The sequence below is a fragment of the Eleutherodactylus coqui genome, chromosome 9, assembly GCF_035609145.1.
Source record: "Eleutherodactylus coqui strain aEleCoq1 chromosome 9, aEleCoq1.hap1, whole genome shotgun sequence".
Lineage (NCBI taxonomy): Eukaryota > Metazoa > Chordata > Amphibia > Anura > Eleutherodactylidae > Eleutherodactylus > Eleutherodactylus coqui.
The window spans coordinates 108,614,104-108,634,180 of NC_089845.1; the positions used below are offsets into that span (position 1 = coordinate 108,614,104).

Below are 20,077 nucleotides of genomic sequence, written 5' to 3' on the forward strand. Positions count from 1 at the left end.
CTGTTGTTTACCACACATGGAATATTGTGTACAGTTTTGGGCACCGGTACTCAAGAAGGACATATCAGAGCTTGAGCGGGTACAAAGGCGGGCAAAGAAAGTAATAAATGGAATGGGCGGACTACAATACCCTGAGAGGTTAGGAAAATTGGGATTATTCACTTTAGAAAAAGATAGCTGAGGGGCGACCTAATAACTATGTATAAATACATCAGGGGTCATACTGAGATCTCTCCCATCATCTATTTATACCCAGGGCTGTGACTGTAAGAAGGGGGCGCCCTCTATGTCTAGAGGAAAGAAGGTTACTATACCGACATAGAAGAGGGTTCTTTACTGTAAGAGCAGTGAGACTATGAAACCCTCTGCCTGACGACATGGTGATGGCTAACTCACTAAAAGAGTTCAAGAGGGCCTGGATGCTTTTCTTGGACGATACAGTATTACATATTTTAGTCACTAGTTACTTCAGAAGGGTTGTTGATCCAGGTAGTCAGAAAGTAATTTGTTTCCCTTAAGGGCGAGCACCCACTGGCGTTTTTTTACCTGCGTTTTGCGTTTTGCGTTTTGCGTTTTTCCTGCACAGGCATAGAGATAACATGTGTTCCTGTCCACTGGCGTTTTTTTTGCGTTGCGTTTGCGTTTTTAACATAGGAACTGTCAGTTGCATATGTGTCCCTATTTTTCTCCTAATGCACCCATGAATGTCAATGGAAATTAACGGAAAACGCCGCGAAAACGCCGCGAAAAACGCCGCGAAAAACGCGCGGAAAAAACGCGAGAAACGCGGCGAAAACGCTGCGTTTTTTTCCCGCGGAGAACGCAAACGCCAGTGGGTGCTCGCCCTTAAATGAGGAAAATGTGCTCCTACCTTATTGTTTTTTTTTTGCCATCCTCTGTATCACGGGGAATAATAGACTGAACTACATGGATACATTTCTTTTTTCAGCCTAACATACTATGTTTACATTGGTTGACGTTGGGTCCTGTTATAAGAAGGTTTTAGATTAGATGGTGGATATTTTTAACTGAAGCATACATAGAAGCATCATTACTTCTTCTGTCTGTCTTCATGCTATTTTCAAGGGCCCCTTCATTGCAGTAAGTGAAACTATTCTATTAGATATGGCCAATCTAGATATACTATATGTAAGGTGAAAGAGTAGAAAAGTAGTCAGTTGCATTTACAGTTGTATCCATGGACCACTGGTTTAGAGAGCATGCAATCGAGGACAATGCATGAGTGTTTGGGTCCATTTACACAGGATGACTGTCGGACTATCGCTCCTGTGCTTTCACAGAGGAGTGATAATTGCTCATTGCATATAGATGGAAGGCTCCAAAGTTCGCTCTCTGCCACCTGCCTTCATTCATAGTAAACGGCATTCATTCATAGATCAACAACTGCCTGTTTGCATGGGCCAGTTGACTCTCACTCAACTGACAAAAATAAGGGAAGTATGGTAGCACTCCCCCAGGGATTATGTGTGAGTATTGCTGAAGCCAGAGCCACACTGTCAATAGCCTAGTGCCCAATACTTTTTGCATCTGATGACCTTAGTGTGTACTCGCTGTTTTTCTCTTTTGCATCGCTCAACTGACAATGAATGTCGATGGGTGCCATCCCACGCAGTGAAGAAAATGGATGATTACTTGCTGTTCCTGGAACGTGAACATCGCCATATCACTATTATCTTTCACCATCTTATTTTCTACAATACTCTAGTTCATTTTCTTTAATGTTTTAGTAAGTCACTAATGGACCACAAGAAATTCGTATCCAAATAAGAGTAAAAATATCAGGTTACACCTATACAAAATAAATAAAAACTATAATAATTAAGAGTGGGTGACTTATAAAAGAGCACGAAGGGAAATCAATGAAGAGATTGGGGGAGTCCTTGTGGAGAGGTACCTCTCACACTGAGTCAAGACTATAGCTGGGGAATTTTTAATATTACGGGGGTTTGTGAAGTTAGGAACTGCATTGGATAGCGGACTAGAGGAGAGTGCATATAGGGTCAGGAAAGAGGAAAGTGCCGAAATGGTGGGAGTGTGATGGGAATAAAGGGAGGTGAGTGGATACTGTAGTTCTTTTATGTGTATATATTTCCTTTCTAGATTCTGTTCCAATGTGTAAAAAAGAGCTCATCCATACAAGTTATACAATAAAGAAAATTGATGAGAGAGATAAAAAGAAAGTTGTGCCCTAAAAGATAATATGGTTTTGATAACTGTGGCTTGATAAATTAGCCTGCTGAGTGCTTTTAAATGAAGATGATCTATTAGTGTTGTCGAACATGTGAAGTAAGACAAAAAGTTGTTTTCAGGATCATTGACTTAAACATATCAATGGCACTGTTGGACAATTCTTGCTGAGAGTTGAGATGATTTATGTAATGGACTCCAGGTTTCAGCAGTAATACATTATGTTCTGAAACTATCGAGTCTTAAGTCATGCTGAGACAAAAGACACTTCATTGTGAATGTACTCTTTTCAAAAATTAAAGATAAGGTTCATCCTATTTAAACTTCTCAAAATGTTCTCTGTGAAACACATTATCATAATATTTAAATGGCTACAAAGTAAAATATGTATTTAATGAGCTCGGTGGTGTACTGTATATTACATATTCACAACTATTTAATTTAATAACATTAGACGTGGGAGAATTAAATGCAGGCAAAACGCACTGTGAAAAAAAGGAAACCTTTGCTATTTACAATAATCTGTCATGAATTAGAGAGCTCAAAAGAGCTTCTTAAACAGAAGAGGAGAATTGATGCAAGATTGAGTAGTATGTCTAGCTGAGTTTAGCTGCAGTGTAAAGGGGGGGGGGTATCATTTTTATAAATATCACTTAGGTTACACTCATAATAACATCGGTGGGCGATTCCTTTTAGGCTGGTTTTACCCAAAACAAGAAGAAAAGGGAGAATGGCAACAATCTCTTTTTCATTTAATGGCTTCCATGTTTGGTATAAAAATGCAGAATAGAACTCTTCCAGCACCGGTGTGAATACAACCCAAAACTAACAGAGCACGTGTAATGCACCAAACTGTTATTGGAAACTGAGGTAGAATTTATAAATGGGGGGCCAATCTCATTGTTTCTTTTCATATGTCCCATTTATGAACATATGATACTTTTATAGGTAAAGTACCAGTTTTATATCTCAAAAGCCTGTAGACTCTGTGCACCAAGTACACCAAACTTTCAACTGTCAGTGTTGAAAGTTCTCCCCTATCCCCTAACCCTCTGGTCAGTAGGACTCCCATTAGTCTTGAAAATCGCAGTCCCCAAGGCATGAATGAAGTGGAGGTTGAGCATGCGTACTATTATTCGATTTATTTCAGTAGGACTGTCAAGTGCTTGAACATAGCTATCTCTGGCAGTGTAGTTGAAAGGAGTGGACTGGTGGTGGACTTCTGCTTCATTCATTTTCAGGATTCATATAGGTCCCAGTAGTTGAGGCCCCTTTACTCAGAAAATTATCCCCTATTCTATGGATAGGGATACTTTAGTCATGGCACAACCCCTTTAAGTTATGGCTTTAATATGTTTGTCGCTACTACAAAAATAAAGCCGGACATTGCGGTGTGCTTTACACGACATATAGCAACAATTATAACCTTTCACTTGTCCTGGCTAGGACTCTTCCTATAACTGTGAGTGCCTGATTACCATAAATATGTATCATTTACATATATATACACATTGTTCATTGTAGTTGTTGCAGCTTATTTCTTTTGTAAGCGCCCTTTCCCCAGGACCACCTAAAGGCAAAGGTCCGCAGTGCCTATGGGGAAATGCATAGTGATTTATACACATCATACATTCCATCCATACAGATGGGATGTGTATCTATCAACCATGACATTCACTCTCAGCTTTTAGAAATATTATCCAGAGGATAGGCCATCAATAGCAGATCGACAGGGATCTGCCGCTTGGGATCTCCAACGATCAGCTGATCATCCAGCCCGGTGTCACTGCAGCAGGCAGGGCATCATCAATGGTGGTTAGGCCCAGAAGTATAGTTGTCAGATTCACTCCTATTGAAATCAATGAGAGTGAAGCTGTCTAGTACACTTCTGCCCCTGACCATCACTGTGGATGACAGCAGGCTGGATGATCAGCTGAGGATAGGTCATCGATAGTAAAAAGGGAGAAAACCCCTATTAATTCTTTTCTCTCAAACTCCTATACTATAATATGTATCAATCCACTAAGCTCCAACATCAAATACTTATCTACTTGTACTAACTTTGTTCTCAGTTTTAGTTTCCTTTCTTATAGTCTACCCTCTGACAACTTTAACTGCTACTTTTGTGGAACACTTCGCAAGTGCAGCAGGCTTGTTTCTGCTCACAGCAGACATTCAGCCACAATCATCCCATGTTCAAAGCTCGTTAGATCATGTAAAAACACTCCAGTAGTTGATGAATGATTCCTCATTCACTTTCTTATACCTCCTAGTGACCTGATGTCAGCAATATCTCTCTAATACCCACTTCAGATAAAAAGTCCTACTGCTCATAATAAACTGGCCTTTAAGTGTATAACGTATTATGTGTATATAAATTCTGTGTAATATTACAATTTCCACCATCAGGGGATGCTTTTGTAAAAACTTTCACGTGTATTTTGCCAGTATGGTAAAAGCATTTCTGATCAAATGTTGATTTTGTAAATTACATTTGTTTTCCCCAGACCTGAAGAAAAAGATATACAGCAATAATGCGACTCTGCAAGAATCTTAATGGGACCCTAGGAATTTATTAAATGATTTTTGATTCCTGAGAAAACTGTGCCTAATGGAAATTCTACAAATGCCAGACTTTGTTATGCCTTTGGGGGAATAGCGTTCCAAACAAAACACTAAAAGAGCAGCACCATCATCTATTAGGGTTTAACTTGTGCTTTTATTGAGTAAAAATAACTTTACTTGGAAAATAAGTGCAGTATGTTTGTGATTGCTGTGATACATGAGTAAATATATATGGTGTTTTCACTTTACAGACTTATCCAGGACACAGTCTAGAGAACGAAGATTTTAATATCCCACCTATTACACCTCCGTCAATGCCAGAACATGCGCTTGTACCCCTGTCGGAGGCCGAGTCAGGATACTCCTCCCTTTGTCACCCAATGAATCAGAATGGTCTACTTCAGTTTCATCCACAAAATATGGATTTGCCAGCGATCACAGTATCAAACATGCTGAGCCAAGATGGGGCTCTAATCTCGAATTCCCTTTCAGTGGTAAGAAACATGTTGTTGAAATGGACTGTTCTTTCTGTTGATTTATTACATCTGCAGTTTGTTAAACAAGTCATACATGAATTCCATCAACAGTAATCTAATTATCTCTAAGTTCCAATGAAAACCAATGAGTATTTGTTTGGCTTCCCAATGAATACGGAAAACTTTCCCTTCACAACTACAATTAAGATTAGTAGTTTCACCATATCTTTGAACCTGAAACCTAGTCTAAAAGTTAAGTACAGTAGTATAACTATAGGAGGCGTAGTAGTGCTGGTCGCACCCAGACCCTGGAGCTTGAGGAACCCAAAGGTCACTGTTCCAGTACTGTAAATAAAGTGTGCCTTGGGGACTAGTAACTTTAAAAGGAATGTATCACCTATATTTTTCTTTACTAATTAAAACTACATAATGAAATATATTTTATTTTTTCCAATTGGTTGTTTATTCTCTGATTGTACTTTTAATTCTATTGTCTGTACATGACTATAGAGGCTGCCATCTGGCCTGAGCCATAGTTAACAGCATTTATAAATACGCTTTACAGCAAAATTCATGGGCCATTCACGTAATTAACTTGAGAAACCCATTGGGAGAGTGTTCTAGGCATGTTCTGTGACATGTGCGGAGGTCATTTCGTTGAGAGATGGAGGAAGCTAACTGTGACCGTCACCTATTGTGAATGGTGGATCTTACATTAACCTATATTCTGGTGTCACCTTTCATTGTAATCCTGCCTGTGATGAAAATGAGGTGGCTATTTAAATTTTTTTTTACAGAATATGAAGTTTCAGACTACTATTAGGCCTAGTGGTCAGTGTGAAAACTGCAGGATTTTAGTATTTAAAAAAATAGATAGTTAACTTTCTGATGATACATTTCCTTTAACCCATTAGTGACTAAGCACCATAAATATATGGTCCTAGGCTTTAAACCCACACAATCGTAAATATATGATCATGTGGGTTAAAAGCTCATGCTGACTAGCAGGAGCAGCTCTTATCCTTGTCTGTCTACTGACACCAGGGTTTCTGCTCTCATGGCTTGGAATGGAGCAACCTCCATTCCTGACTGTATATCCCTTTCCATGCCTCTGTCAACCATTGGCATGTAATGCGATTGCAAGATGCCAATGGGTTCTTCCCATGGGAGAATTGTTCAGTCATCCAGTCTCTGCATGCATAAACCTGAACGATGTGCCAGTAAGGGCTTCTACCCACTAGCGTTTTTTTTAACAATGCGATATTATTGCATTTTTCAGTGGGACTTTCTAGTGTTAAAACCGCAGTGCACAAAAATTGCAAAAGCACAAACTTGCAATTTTTGTGCGATGCGATTTTAACATTAGAAAGTCCCATTGAAAAAAAACACAATGAAATCGCAGCGTTTAAAAAAAATGCTAGTGGGTTGAAGCCCTGATTGTAAATAGCAGTTGTGCACTTTTGAATGACTGCCTGCTTGCTGTAAATGGAGGCGGGCAGAGGAAGATGCTTCCCGGCCCACTCTGCCTCCATTCCGGGAGCGCTGTCAGCACAGGAGCGAGCATCACTGTAACAGCATAGGAGCAAGCATCACAGGGACGAGCTGTCGGGCACCATTTGCCCAACAGCTCATTCGATGTAAAAGGACCATAACAAAAGACACAGTGTCTGCCATAGCACTCAGTCTGATAGGCTGACAAAATATGTATAGCTCACAGCAGTCTGGAAGTAATGCTGTGTACTATGCAGTGGTCGAACAATCGCATCTTTAAATTCTCTTAATAGGCTAAAAATTGTGTAAAAGATATTTCAATAAAGTTTAGTTAAAAAAAAATAATTTCCCACAAAAAGGCACTTTTTAAATTAAAAATAAATTTTTAAAAGTACACATTAATAGCTCTTGCTACACGTGTACCAACTAATACAATGAAAATGTTTAGTTATTTATCCCACATGATGGTTGCAATAAAAAATAATAAAATAAAAAAATTGCTATTTCTTGTCCATACACCTTGCAAAAAGCACAATAAAAAGTATTTAAAAAGTTGCTTGTACCCCAAAATTGTATCAATAAAAACTAAAACTCTTCCTGCAGAAAACAAGATCTCAAATAGCTCCATTGGTCGAAAAATAAAAAACGTTATGGGTCTTGGAATGCGGTGATGCAAATTCAATTTCTTTTTCTTGAAATTAGTGGTTTTGTTGTGTAAAAGTTGTAAAAAATTGAAAACATTTTTCTAATTCTATTGATCATCAGGATGAACATGGAAAAATAAAAGATTGTGCCGCACTCCACTAACAAAAAATAAAGTCATCAGTAGTCAAAATGATACCAATAAAAACTACAGATTGTCCCGCAAAACTATAAGCCCTTATAGATCCCGGTCAATGAAAACATAGAACTGTTCTGGGTCTTGTAATGCAGCAACAGAAAACAATTTCATTTTTTTAGTGCTATAAGTGTGCAAAAGTAATAACACATAGAAAATTATATAAAGTTGGTATCATCGTAATTTTGTTGATCCGGAGTGTAACATTGTTATGTTTCTTATATCACATGGTGAACACCTATAAAGCAAAATCTCAAAAAAATTATGGTGGAATTTCTGGGTTTTTTACACCCTGTACACCCAAAAAATGTAATTTTTTACAACAGAGCTCTCCTCCCCTCCCCCACTTACCCCCCGCTCACCCCCACCTACCCCCTGCTCACCCCCACCGGCCCCCTGAGCCTGCTCGGACAAGAATGCAGTTACTCGAGAAGAGCTATGCTCGCTCAAGTAACTGCCTTATCCGAGCATGCTCGCTCATCTCTATTATTGATCACATTTGGCCAGATATTACTAACTGTATAGACTGTGTTCACTTTTAACATTGGATATTTCCAAATTTCTTCTCCACTTAGAAGATGATAATGTTCAGTATTTGCTGCCTTCAGTCCTCACAAGATTCCTAATGTGATTGTGAAATGTTAAGATATTTTATAGAATGATGAATCGTTCCATAGTTGCATTGTTAATGCCTTACTGTGGAAGAAATTTCTGGATTGGGAGATGCAATATCATTACAATTCCTCTATTTGGTTGTTTCCTTAGCAACCTGTTTTCAGGGTAAAAGCTTTATTCATTAAACGGTCTCAAAACGTCCGTAGATGGCTGTAGGTTGTCTAAATGATATAGGCTTATCTACTTACATATACAGTACATACATATGTATTGCAAATTACTTTGGGTAGGATAATGTATTGCAGCTTAGTCCTATTGGCTTGCGAGGGATTGAGTTCTAGACAACTGTGGTACTGGAAACAAGTGCTAGAAAATGTATGGAGCCATACCTGATAAACAGTGGAGGAGGCACCTTGCATCAGCTGATCATTGGGGTATCGGGAATTGGATCCCAAGCAATCTGATACTGAGAGGTTATGATTAGAGATGAGCGAGTATACTCGCTAAGGCACATTACTCGAGCGAGTAGTGCCTTAGCCGAGTATCTCCCCGCTCGTCTCTAAAGATTCGGGGGGCCAGCGGGGGGGGGGGGGCGGGGGAGAGCGGGGAGGAACGGAGGGCAGTTTTTTAAAAAATTGGGCAAAGGGCAGATAAGGTTACAAAAGGAAGAAAAAAATTGTACTCACCTTTTTAAATATCCTAATGCATCAGGGCAGCTACTCCATTCCCAGTTACTTTGGCCCTGGGAACTCCTGCAGTGATGACATCACATTCATTATTGTTTAGGTGGGTGAGTGCTGCAGCCAATCACTGGTCTCAACAGCCACATGCTTTTCATGCATATATATGACTTTTGAAGCCAGTGATTGGCTTCAGCAATGACATGAACAATGAATAGTAGGTGACCACTGAAGAGGCTTTTGGAACCTGAGTAGCTTGAAACGAAATGATTGCACTAGAGTTTCTTGACATAAAAAGGCATCTGATCAGTTATTTTTAAAAATTCACACAACCCCTTTACATTTAATATTCTGGTTAAACGAATTGTCACCACATCTGTCACCCCATCCATTGACAGGAAGTTGCATACTGTTACTTACTGCAAAAACCCAAGATGAAGCTTTATTTCTTTTAGCCATTGTGCGTCCCCGTTAGCGGATACAAGAAATCATTACAGAAATTTCTGCATTTTGTAGTAAAGTATTAAGAATATACTGTAGCTCAAAATATTATAGTTGCTATACAACCACTATTGGCAACTAAATGGGGTTTTTAAAGGGGGTATCAGACTTAAAACCCTTTTACACTGAATGATTATCGCACGGATTATCACTGGATCATGCGAATCCGAACAATAGTTGTTCAACGTAAATGTTGTCAGCGACTGGATGACGAAGGATAATTTGTTCACTCATGATTAGAGATGAGCGAGTATACTCGCTAAAGGCAATTGCTCGAGCGAGCATTGCCTTTAGCGAGTACCTGCCCGCTCGAGACGGAAGGTTCGGGTGCCGGCAGCGGGCAGGGAGCTGCGGGGGAGAGCGGGGCGGAACGGAGGGGAGATCTCTCTCTCCCTCTCCCCCCCCCCCCCCCGCTCCCTCCTGCTGACCGCTGCTACTCACTGCACCCCCGCGCCGGCACCCGAACCTGCAGTCTCGAGCGGGCAGGTACTCGCTAAGGGCAATGCTCGCTCAAGCAATTGCCTTTAGTGAGTATACTCGCTCATCTCTACTCATGATTTGTTGTTCACCTTAGGCAGGGAGAAAAATTTGTGTAAACAGGCAAATGTTCATCTATGGATGACTGCTTGTTTCCCATGAATGGTGTAGGGGGCGGTCAGAGGTGATTCTGGCCCGCTCTGCCTCCATTGACTGAACGATCATCGTTCCTGTGTAAGAACACAGAATCGGTAACCACTGGAAAGACTGTGGGCACCCTAGAAACAGTGCCTCTGCTGTCCATGGATAGTTGGTAATATGGCACGTCTGTCCAATTAAAGTGAAAGGTGCCGAATTTCAAAACTTATCCCAACACACAGACAAAAGCTGTACGTCTTCTAGAGAAACGCAGACTTTTATTTCCTAGGCAATTATGACTATCCTTAACAGTCGGTGATACATTGTACTATTTCTAAATGTATTAAATGTGGTAAAGCTCTTATAAACAAATTTCTAAATTGTGCCTTTAAGAATTATAACATGACATACATCCATAATAGAAATGGATTGTTTTGTTTCTTTAAGCTATTATTCAAGACAAACTCAGCCATTTTCCCATGATGCAAATAGGTTAGAAAACAAAGAACTGAAGCAAGTCTTTTAATTGCAGTGTTTTTCCTCTGACAGAGTTGATTTTCTTTGTACTCAAATATCACTGTTTTGACAAGCAGCACATACATATGTTTCGTGCAGTGCCTATGGAAAGAAAGCAATTTTTTTTCTGCAGGTCTATTGGGAATGCTGTAAATCAGCAAATGGAGATGTATTAAAGCCGCATGCATTTCTAATACAGTATGTTGCTATTACAGAAAAGAATCAGTAGCATATTGAATAATGTAGCTTTCAAAGCTCAGCAGAAAATTTGATTACAAACAATTTGATTACTGGTTTCTGAAGAAATATTTCCAAAATATTGTGGCATTTTGCTCCTGTAATGCATAAAACATAACAGCAGACCCGTCTGGAAGTTCTTTTAGGACAGTAAAGAATAGATGATGTCAAGTCTAATTACTTCAATATCAAATAACGCAAGCATTAGTCTGAAATGAAATGGATGTCACATTGTGTAAAAAGAAATGCTTTTAAACAATGTGACAGGGGGATAAAGGCAATGAATAATTAGATATTCTTTGCACAATTTATCATAGCTTTATCAGTCAAGCCTTTTATTTTAGAAATTATTCCATTCTATTCAATAAGTTTGTACAAAGAAAAATCTGATATGACATCCGAAACATAAATAGTAATTCTGCTGATTCCTTCTGCGTCTTTTGGTCAGAGTTGTTCTAATTTGCTATTCACAGTGTTTATGGGCTCTTGAGTCTGATGCTTTTAGACTTGCGTTTGAAATAAAAAGGTTTGAAAGTTTGTGAACCCTTTAGAATCTTCTATGGCCCTGCTTTTATTTGACATGAAAGTGTTATATGATAATTCAGTCTAAAATTAAAGTAGAAATCTTTGAGTAATCAACAACATAGCAAAGACTCGGTTTAGGGAAATAGATTGTTCGAATGGATGACTTTTGGTCAATTCTTGAATAGAGATGAGCAAGCGTACTCGCTCAGGCAAACTACTCGAGCGAGTAGTGCCTTATTCGAGTACCTGCCCACTCGTCTCTAAAGATTCGGGTGCCGGCGGGGTGTGGGGAGGAACGGGGGGGGGTAGATCTCTCTCTCACTCTCTCCCCCCCTGCTCACTCCAGCAACTCACCGCTCTCCCCCGCCGGCACCCAAATCTTTTGAGACGAGCGGGCAGGTACTCGCATAACGCTTATCTCTATTCTTGAACATAATGAAGTCTTGAAGTAAATGTTTTTTGGCTGTAGTTTCCCCACTGATTATTAGAGAGTGTAGCGCTCCTCAGAATGTTGGGCATTGGGCACTGATGGATTGTCTGTGGACTATAATGGCCCAACAGTGTCTCTCCTGGGTAAAAGCAAGAGGGGCCGAAGGGGTACAGCTCTCTTGACTGACACCACTAATCCTTTGTTGTAGTGATTAGCAGAGTTCTCAGCACCCTGACCTCCATGACATTTAGAAGATAAGGTTCGGCTTATGCAGGTACTATGTGTAATGATTTCTAAATCCAGTAATTATTACATATTGATAAAATGAGTTGTTAATGGTCTTGGCAACAGAAAGGATTTTTCCTAAGAACTGTTCGACTAAAAACAGTTGTTAATCCATCGCAGTGCTATCATTAAGTATGAGTGATATTCATGGAATATAACCAAGGGCAGACCTTAGCCCGTGGACAGGCACCAAAATACTGCAAGACTGTGACTACTTAATAGCACTATACTGTTGAAGTATTGTCAGTCATAGTGCCTCCTCTTGCTGCCTTTTAGAAATAATGTCCTTTTTGCTTCCTTTATAGTTATATGTATGCCAACTTCAAGCTCCCTTTTAGTTATAATGCCATACTTAAATTTATTGCTACCTTCAGCCTCCTTTTACATATAATGCCACCTTTAGCTCCCTTTTAGATATAACACTTTTATCATGTTAGATATAATGCCACCTTTAGCCCTATTGCATATAATGCCACCTTTAGCCACCATTATATAATAATGCCACCTTTAGCCACCTTTTCCCGAGCTTTTGCCCCTAAATATTTGAAAAAATTAAAAAAAAAGTTTATACTCACCTCCTGTGTGACTCCCTAACTGCTGGTAATCAGCACTGCTCTGTCCCCCACTGACTTCTGCATTGTGTGATCATGTGACACACACATGATCATTGCAGTCATTTCCCAGCCTCACTAATGCTGAGGCGGGGGAATGTACACAGACTCCACAGCAATCATGTGTGAGTCACATGATCTCACAGTGGGCAATAGATTGACGCCGACTGCCAGCAGCCGGGAAGTGACATGGGAGGTGAGAAGACACTGATTTTCATTTTATTACACATGCTTTAAAAAAATTTAAATCAGGGGAGCTGAACTGCTGTACCTGACCCAGTAGCCCGGGCCCCCCATAACCCAATTTGCCCACCAGCATTTCTCCCATTGCAGTCAATGTGTGCCTGCTTGTGCCCCAAAGCCTTCTGTGCCCGGGGCACATTCTCCACCTACCCCCCCAAACTACACCCTTGTAAAAAAAAAGCTGACATATTCTATAACATAATAACTATTAATTTGGTAAGATGGTCAATACAAAGGTTTTAAGAAGGTTTTCATATATCTTCAACTAAATACATTGTAAAACATTATGTATCAATATGAAAAGGTTTGATTACAATTTCTGGTAAACGTAATGGGCACAAACCCACAATGCAGATGAATAGACTGTAGAAACTAATTTTGCAATACTTCCCTGCACTGTTTTGATGTCATGGTTGAACATAGTAGATTTTACAGTGTACGAGATCCTGGGATATTGTAAATCATATTTCTCATATTTTTAAAACTCAACTAGCAATAGAAACAAACTTAGAAAACTTTATGTTAAAAGCAGAGCTATACGTTTTCCCAGGGATTTAATTTAGGATTTCTTTATTTTTCTTTCAGCTTTTGAGATTTAAATTTCTCGATCTCACAGTCCTACAACCTCTTGTAAATGATATCTTTGTATTTATTTTAATTTCCCATATTTAGATAAATCCTGCAGTGATTTTCAGAAAATATGTTCGCTCATATAAGGGCAGCTTCACATGGGCATATTTGTGTGCCCAATACGCAGAAAATAGGACCTATTGATTTCAATGGGCTTTTATATAGTTCCGTATTTTGCGTTCATATTTCGTGTGCAAAAAAAAAACGGAGCATGCTCCACTTTTCTGCGCATTTGCGTTCCAAAGGTTGTAGAAGTCTATGTTGGGTGCAGAAATGCTCGCACAATATGCAAGGAAATGCAAAATTCGCTGCGCAATTCTGCTGGAAGAAGAATACTTCTGGAACTCATTAGGCTAAGTAGCCATTGACACCTGAGCGTGTTTGTGTTTCACATGCAGGTGAACATGTCCTGCAGGCAGAAAAAGTACAGAAAAATATGCCAATGCACGCACAATGCTCAGCGCAGGCGTCCGGCGATTTTATAAAACCATTGCTTTGCAATGGTATCGGACACATGAGCGCTTTTTATGCGCTCGTCCGATAAATTATAGAACAAAAAATCGCAGATCGCACCTATCTGCGATCTGCGATTCCTGTTCTCTTCTCTATATGCGCTCAATGGGGCCGGCGGCAGCAGCGCCGACCCCATTGAGAACATATAGAAGACAAATCATTCTTCTCTGCCACAGCTGTAACAGCTGTGGCAGAGAAGAACGATGTTTGCCCATTGAATTCAATGGAGCCGGCAATACAGCCGCTCCATTGAAAGCAATGGGCTGCCGGCGTGCGCGGGGTGAATTGTCGGGACGGGCTTAAATATATAAGCCCTTCCCTGCAATTCATCCTAAAATGTGTTAAAATAAAAAAAAATTGTATACTCACCTTTCCGCTGCAGCCGGAGTCCAGCCGCGGCCGCTGTCAGTTCTCCTGAACTGCTTCTCGGCACTATTCAGCCGGCGGGGCTTTAAAATCCCCGCCTGCTGAATGATCTGCCTCTGATTGGTCACAGCCCTGACCAATCAGAGCCAGCACTCACTCACACCCATTCATGAATTCATGAATGGGTGTGAGTGAGAGCTGCCTCTGATTGGTCAGGCTGTGACCAATCAGAGGCAGCTCATTCAGCAGGCGGGGATTTTAAATCCCCGGCTGCTGAATACTACAGAGAGCAATTCAGGAGAACTGCCGCCGGCCGCGGCTGAACTCCGTCTGCTGGGACGAGGTGAGTATATATTTTTTTTGTTTTTACACATTTCTGGATGAATTGCAGGTAAGGGCTTATATATTTAAGCCCTCCCGAAAATTCATCCCACGATCGCCCGCAGCGCATTGCTTTCAATGGAGCCGGCTGTATTGCCGGCTCCATTGAATGCAATGCGCTGGACAGCTCCGGCCCGTTTCTATTGAAACACGGCTAGGAGCAGTATTTTCGGGCGATTTTTCGGCCCCGGTCACGTGATTTGCGGATGCGCATCCGTCATGCGATGCGCAAATCGCGGGAAAAAACGCCCGTGTGACTAAGGCCTCAATTAGTAAAAAATATGGACTGAATACAGACAGAAAATACGCCCGTGTGAATGGGCCAGAAGACCATTTTCAGAAGAAAGCAGTCACCCTTATTGTGTATCTTTGCAGAAAAGCAGAGAGGCAAACCAATGTGACAACATACAGCAATGCTAATAACTTTTAACCTCCATATATTTCTGCATCTGTCTTCACAGTATATAATAATAATAATCTTTATTTGTATAACGCCAACGTATCCCGCATCGCATCCATATACATGCATGTTGTAATATGCAGTACATCTATACTGTAGATATATAGCCTAGGATAGTATGGAAATAAGTAGGTGAAGGGTTGTAAAATTAGCTTGTAATTACTAGATTATGTGTCAGTCTAGTATTGGGTGAAGAAAATAATATGCATTGCTGTTTGCTTTGTTTACACTGTAGCAATTTGTACAGTGAATACTTGTGTATGGGAACATTGCTTGTTACAAAAGTAATCCGCTAGCAGCACACATTTAATTGTCTGTTTGTTGCAGATTTTATAATTATGCCTTGAAATGCCCTAGACTGTGTTGCATAAAGAATAACAGCTAAAATATGTAAAAAATAGTTAAATTAGTCGATTTTAACAGTTTGTATGCCTTATTCCAGAAACAGTGCCACCTTTGTTCTTTAGCTGTGTCTGGTGTTTTAGCTCAGCCCCATTGAACTGAATTGGGGTATAATACCAATGGTCATACATGATAATGGTTCTGTGAAGGTGGGAATGCGTTGATTAGTTTGTTAATGGAACCATTCATTTTGAATATTATCAGAATTTCTTAGGAAGAATGTTCAATAGTGATGAGCGAGCATACTCGCTAAGGGCAATTACTCGAGCGAGCATTGCCCTTAGCGAGTACCTGCCCGCTCGAGAGAAAAGGTTCGGGTGCCAGCGCGGGTGACAGGTGAGTTGCGGCAGTGAGCAGGGGGAGTGGGGGCAGGGAGAGAGAGATCTCCCCTCCGTTCCTCCCCGCTCTCCCCTGCAGCTCTCTGCCCGCCGCCGGCAGCCAAACCTTTTCTCTTGAGCGGGCAGGTACTCGCTAAGGGCAATGTTCGCTCGAGCAATTGCCCTTAGCGAGTATGCTCGCTCATCACTAATGTCCAATCATCTATATATAAATTGTAATTAACTTAATAGAATAACCCCAAAAAAAGTAAGTCTGAGTGGCTGAACACAAAATTTTAATTTTGGATTAACTTAGAGTTTGATGTAAACTTCAACAAGTAATTAGTAGAGACACTAATAGAGTTAGGTAGTAGTTGTGTACGTAAGTGATACGAAATAATTTCCCCTTATAGGATCATATTGGAAATTTCCAGTAATGTAAATTTTGTAGTCCCTAACTTGGCCAGAAGGACATTAGAGCAGCAGTTTGTACTCCAGTGCTGCTCTTCATACTGTAACTGAAAAGTTTAAACATCAGTCTTCCTGTCACGGCATGGCTGGCTGATGGTTATGGTTCCTGGGTAGCGTTGTTGCATTGGCCGCAGCCCATTTAATGCGCCATGTTAGCATGTGTTCATTTTCTGCCAGCACTGATTGGCAAGAAGTTAACTACTTGCTAAGTGGTTAATGGACTGGCTGAGGTAATTGGCTGCTCAGCCAGTCAGTCAGCAACTATTTAGTTATGTAAACCAACTGTTCTGAATGGAAGGTGCTTATTATACTCTCTTTCAGAAAGTAACATAGTAACATAGTTCGTTAGGTCAAATGAAGACAATGTCCATCTAGTCCAGCCTGTTATCCTCCTGTGTTGATCCAGAGGAAGGCAAAAAACCCCAAGAGCAAAAGCCAATTAGCCCTTTTGGGGAAAAAATTCCTTCCCGACTCCCTAATGGCAATCAGACTGTTCCCTGGATCAACCCCTAATATTTCCTACCTTCCTATATACCCGGATTAACAATTAACCTAAGATTTATATCCTGTAATATCCTTCCGCTCCAGAAAAACATCAAGTCCTCTTTTAAACTCCTCTATGGATTTTGCCATCACCACTTCCTCCGGCAGAGAGTTCCACAGTCTAACTAAGTGTTTTTGGTCTTGTCAGTGGCTCCTGAGTTTGAACTGTGTCTCAGTTGAAATAAGTTTATATTCATCTACTTATTTATCTAGGGTCTTTGTATGGATTTCTCCCTGTACTTTAGTGATTTTATATAATTTAGTGTCATCTCATCTTACTTTTGCCACTAAGTTAGGATCGCTCCAGGTTCCTGATGTGGGGTCGCCCTCAGCAGAGCGAGCACTCCCCTTATGGGTAGTCTTCTCATGTCAGAAGAGTTAGGCTTAGCTTCCCAATATTCTCTATTTTGTGTTTTCTTTTTACAGTTTTGTGTTATCTGCATTCATATTTAGTGTGTATATATATTCATCCTTTTAGGACCCAACCAATATGCCCAGGTTGGATATAATGCTTCAGTTCTTTACACAAAGACTTTTTTGTTCCCTTTTTCCTCCCCTCCTCTCTCCATGTCTGTATTTCCTTAGTTATATCCCTGTGCCTTCTATAATTATTTTAAAACAATACTAATATTAATTGTATATAAACATTGAAATAAATACATAGAAATATGCGTTAAACAATTCAGTTCATATACACATATAGTTTATGGGAGCCACAATTATGTAGGTTTCAAATTGAATTGTAATCTTGAATCCAAATCTCATTTGCATTTTATGTTTCAGTTAGGCCATTTTCATCTTCACAAATGGTTATTGGTTGTGACCTCCTGCTAGGTGGGTCACATTTAGCTTTTCTCTTTCTACTCTAATAAATTATATTGTTCATCTGGTTTATTTGTCACACATTGTAGCTTCAACTATATTATTTTAGAAATGTGATCGCCTCTTTTTTTTAATTCTACACAGCAATTAATTCAATCGCGGTATTTTAGGCTAAGTGTATGCAAACACATTGTGCTCTGGAGGTAGAAATAAATCCTTGCCTTTAGCCTTGTAAAAAATAATTACTCTAAAAATGAATTATTCTAGGAAGATCACTCAGCATTGACGAACAACTAATACAATTGTAAGGATGATAGTATTCTTATAGGATAGGTGTGGTTAAAGCCAGAGAAAGTGTCATGTGATATCCAAGACTTATTTTCCTGTTCAGTATATTATAATTTATTGTGTTAATTACTAGAGTATTAGTTTTACAAGATAATAATATATGAAACATATTCTGTAATACTGCAAATTATAGGGTCATTTAAGAATTTTGGAATTAAAAACAAGACCAAAAGCTCAGTATTTTCATTGAAGTCATGAAAATCCAAGGCTACGAATGGTTTATGCCTTGTAATAGACATATTTTCCTAATAATTCCTGTACTGATGCATCAAAATCAACATTTATGAGAATTATATCAAAAGCCACTATTTACATAGACAGTATAAGTTACCACTCTGTAATTTATATATTTTACGGAGGCCTGCAAAACAAATTCACTTCTTAAAGGGAACCTGTCATCAGTTCATAGAATCATAGAATGGTAGAGTTGGAAGGGACCTCCAGGGTCATTGGGTCCAACCCCCTGATCAGTGCAGGATCACTAAATCATCCCAGACAGATATTTGTGCAGCCTTTGTTTGAACACTTCCATTGAAGGAGAACTCACCACCTCCCGTGGTAACCTGTTCTACTCATTGATCCCCCTCACTGTCAGAAAGTTTTTTCTAATATCTAATTTGTGTCTCCTCTCTTTCAGTTTCATTCCATTGCTTCTAGTCTTTCCTTGTGCAAATGAGAATAGGGCTGATCCCTCTACACTGTGACAGCCCTTCAGATATTTGTAGACTGCTATTAAGTCTCTTCTCAGCCTTCATTTTTGCAAGCTAAACATTCCTAGATCCTTTAACTGTTCCTCATAGGACATGATTTGCAGACCTCTCACCATCTTGGTAACTCTTCTCTGAACTTGCTCCAGTTTGTCTGTCTTTGTTAAAGTGGGGTGCCCAGAACTGGACACAGTATTCCAGATGAGGTCTGACTAAGGAAGAGTAGAGGGGGACAATGACCTCACGTGATCTAGACTGTATGCTTCTCTTAATACATTCTACAGCTATTAACCCCCCTACACAGATAGAACTATGCTGTAATGCACATTTCTCTGCATTATGTTCATTTTATTTTGTTAGACTTCTTGGGCAAAGCATACTTTAAAAATAAACATATCTACATTTTCCACACTGCATATAAATTACCATTGAGCAGTCCAATGGGTGGGCTGAACCATCTTTTCTGGGCTGGCCCAACTTTCTCTGCAGCTTTAGGAGCAGAGCATGTGCAGTTCATCTTTACCTTTTCCGGGCAGATTAATTTGGAGTTCCCAGTGCATGCATGAGAGTTTGATCACCACACTGATGATGCACAGCACAGTAGCAGAGAGGTGCCGCATTTGGGGAGGCCTGCAAAGACGGTACGGCTAGCCCCCCAGTTGGCCTGTCTATTGAATCGCTCAGCAGTAATTTATATGTAACATGGAAAATGTAAATACCTTGGTTTTAAGGTATGCTTTGCCCTGGAAGTCTAACAGAATATACTTTAGAAATGTACATTACATCATTGTTCTATCAGTGTAGGAGGTTTAATAGCTCTGGAACTGATGACAGGTTCCCTTTAAATATATAATCAGTTACTAATATGTCATTGCTTACAAGGATGTATATACCATAGTGGCAGCCTGGGTGGCTGCTGTGGGACTCCTGAATATTGAGACTTCCTGTCACATGTAGTCAGGAGCAAGTAACAGCTGAAAAGGGTTTCATTTTTTACATTTCCAGTGAGCTCTCCCCCTATCGTCTATAGAAGCCACTGCTTACCAATAATATACACATGCTCTTTAGTATACTTGCATCATATGTTACTAATTATAAGTGATGACATCAGAACTAACAAACTATAATCAATAACATCAGAACTTTAATTATAATTAGTAGCATCAGAAGTTTACTGTTTTCACAAATAGTAACGCTACAGATGTTAGTGCTTCTGTACATGATCTGGAACTTTGAAAACAACTTGCAGTCACTTGTACATGATTGCCTATAACACACAGA

At 39.9% G+C, this 20,077-nt stretch overlaps 1 protein-coding gene across 2 annotated transcripts in view; it reads left to right on the forward strand.

Annotated features, from left to right (window-relative positions):
• TOX (thymocyte selection associated high mobility group box) overlaps window positions 1–20,077 on the forward strand; it is a 258,050-nt gene that overhangs the window by 129,566 nt on the left and 108,407 nt on the right. For both annotated transcript variants that reach the window (XM_066578295.1, XM_066578296.1), the window contains one exon: window positions 5,025–5,267. In XM_066578295.1, coding sequence (XP_066434392.1) covers window positions 5,025–5,267 — 243 coding nt within the window. The remainder of the gene's footprint in view (window positions 1–5,024; window positions 5,268–20,077) is intronic.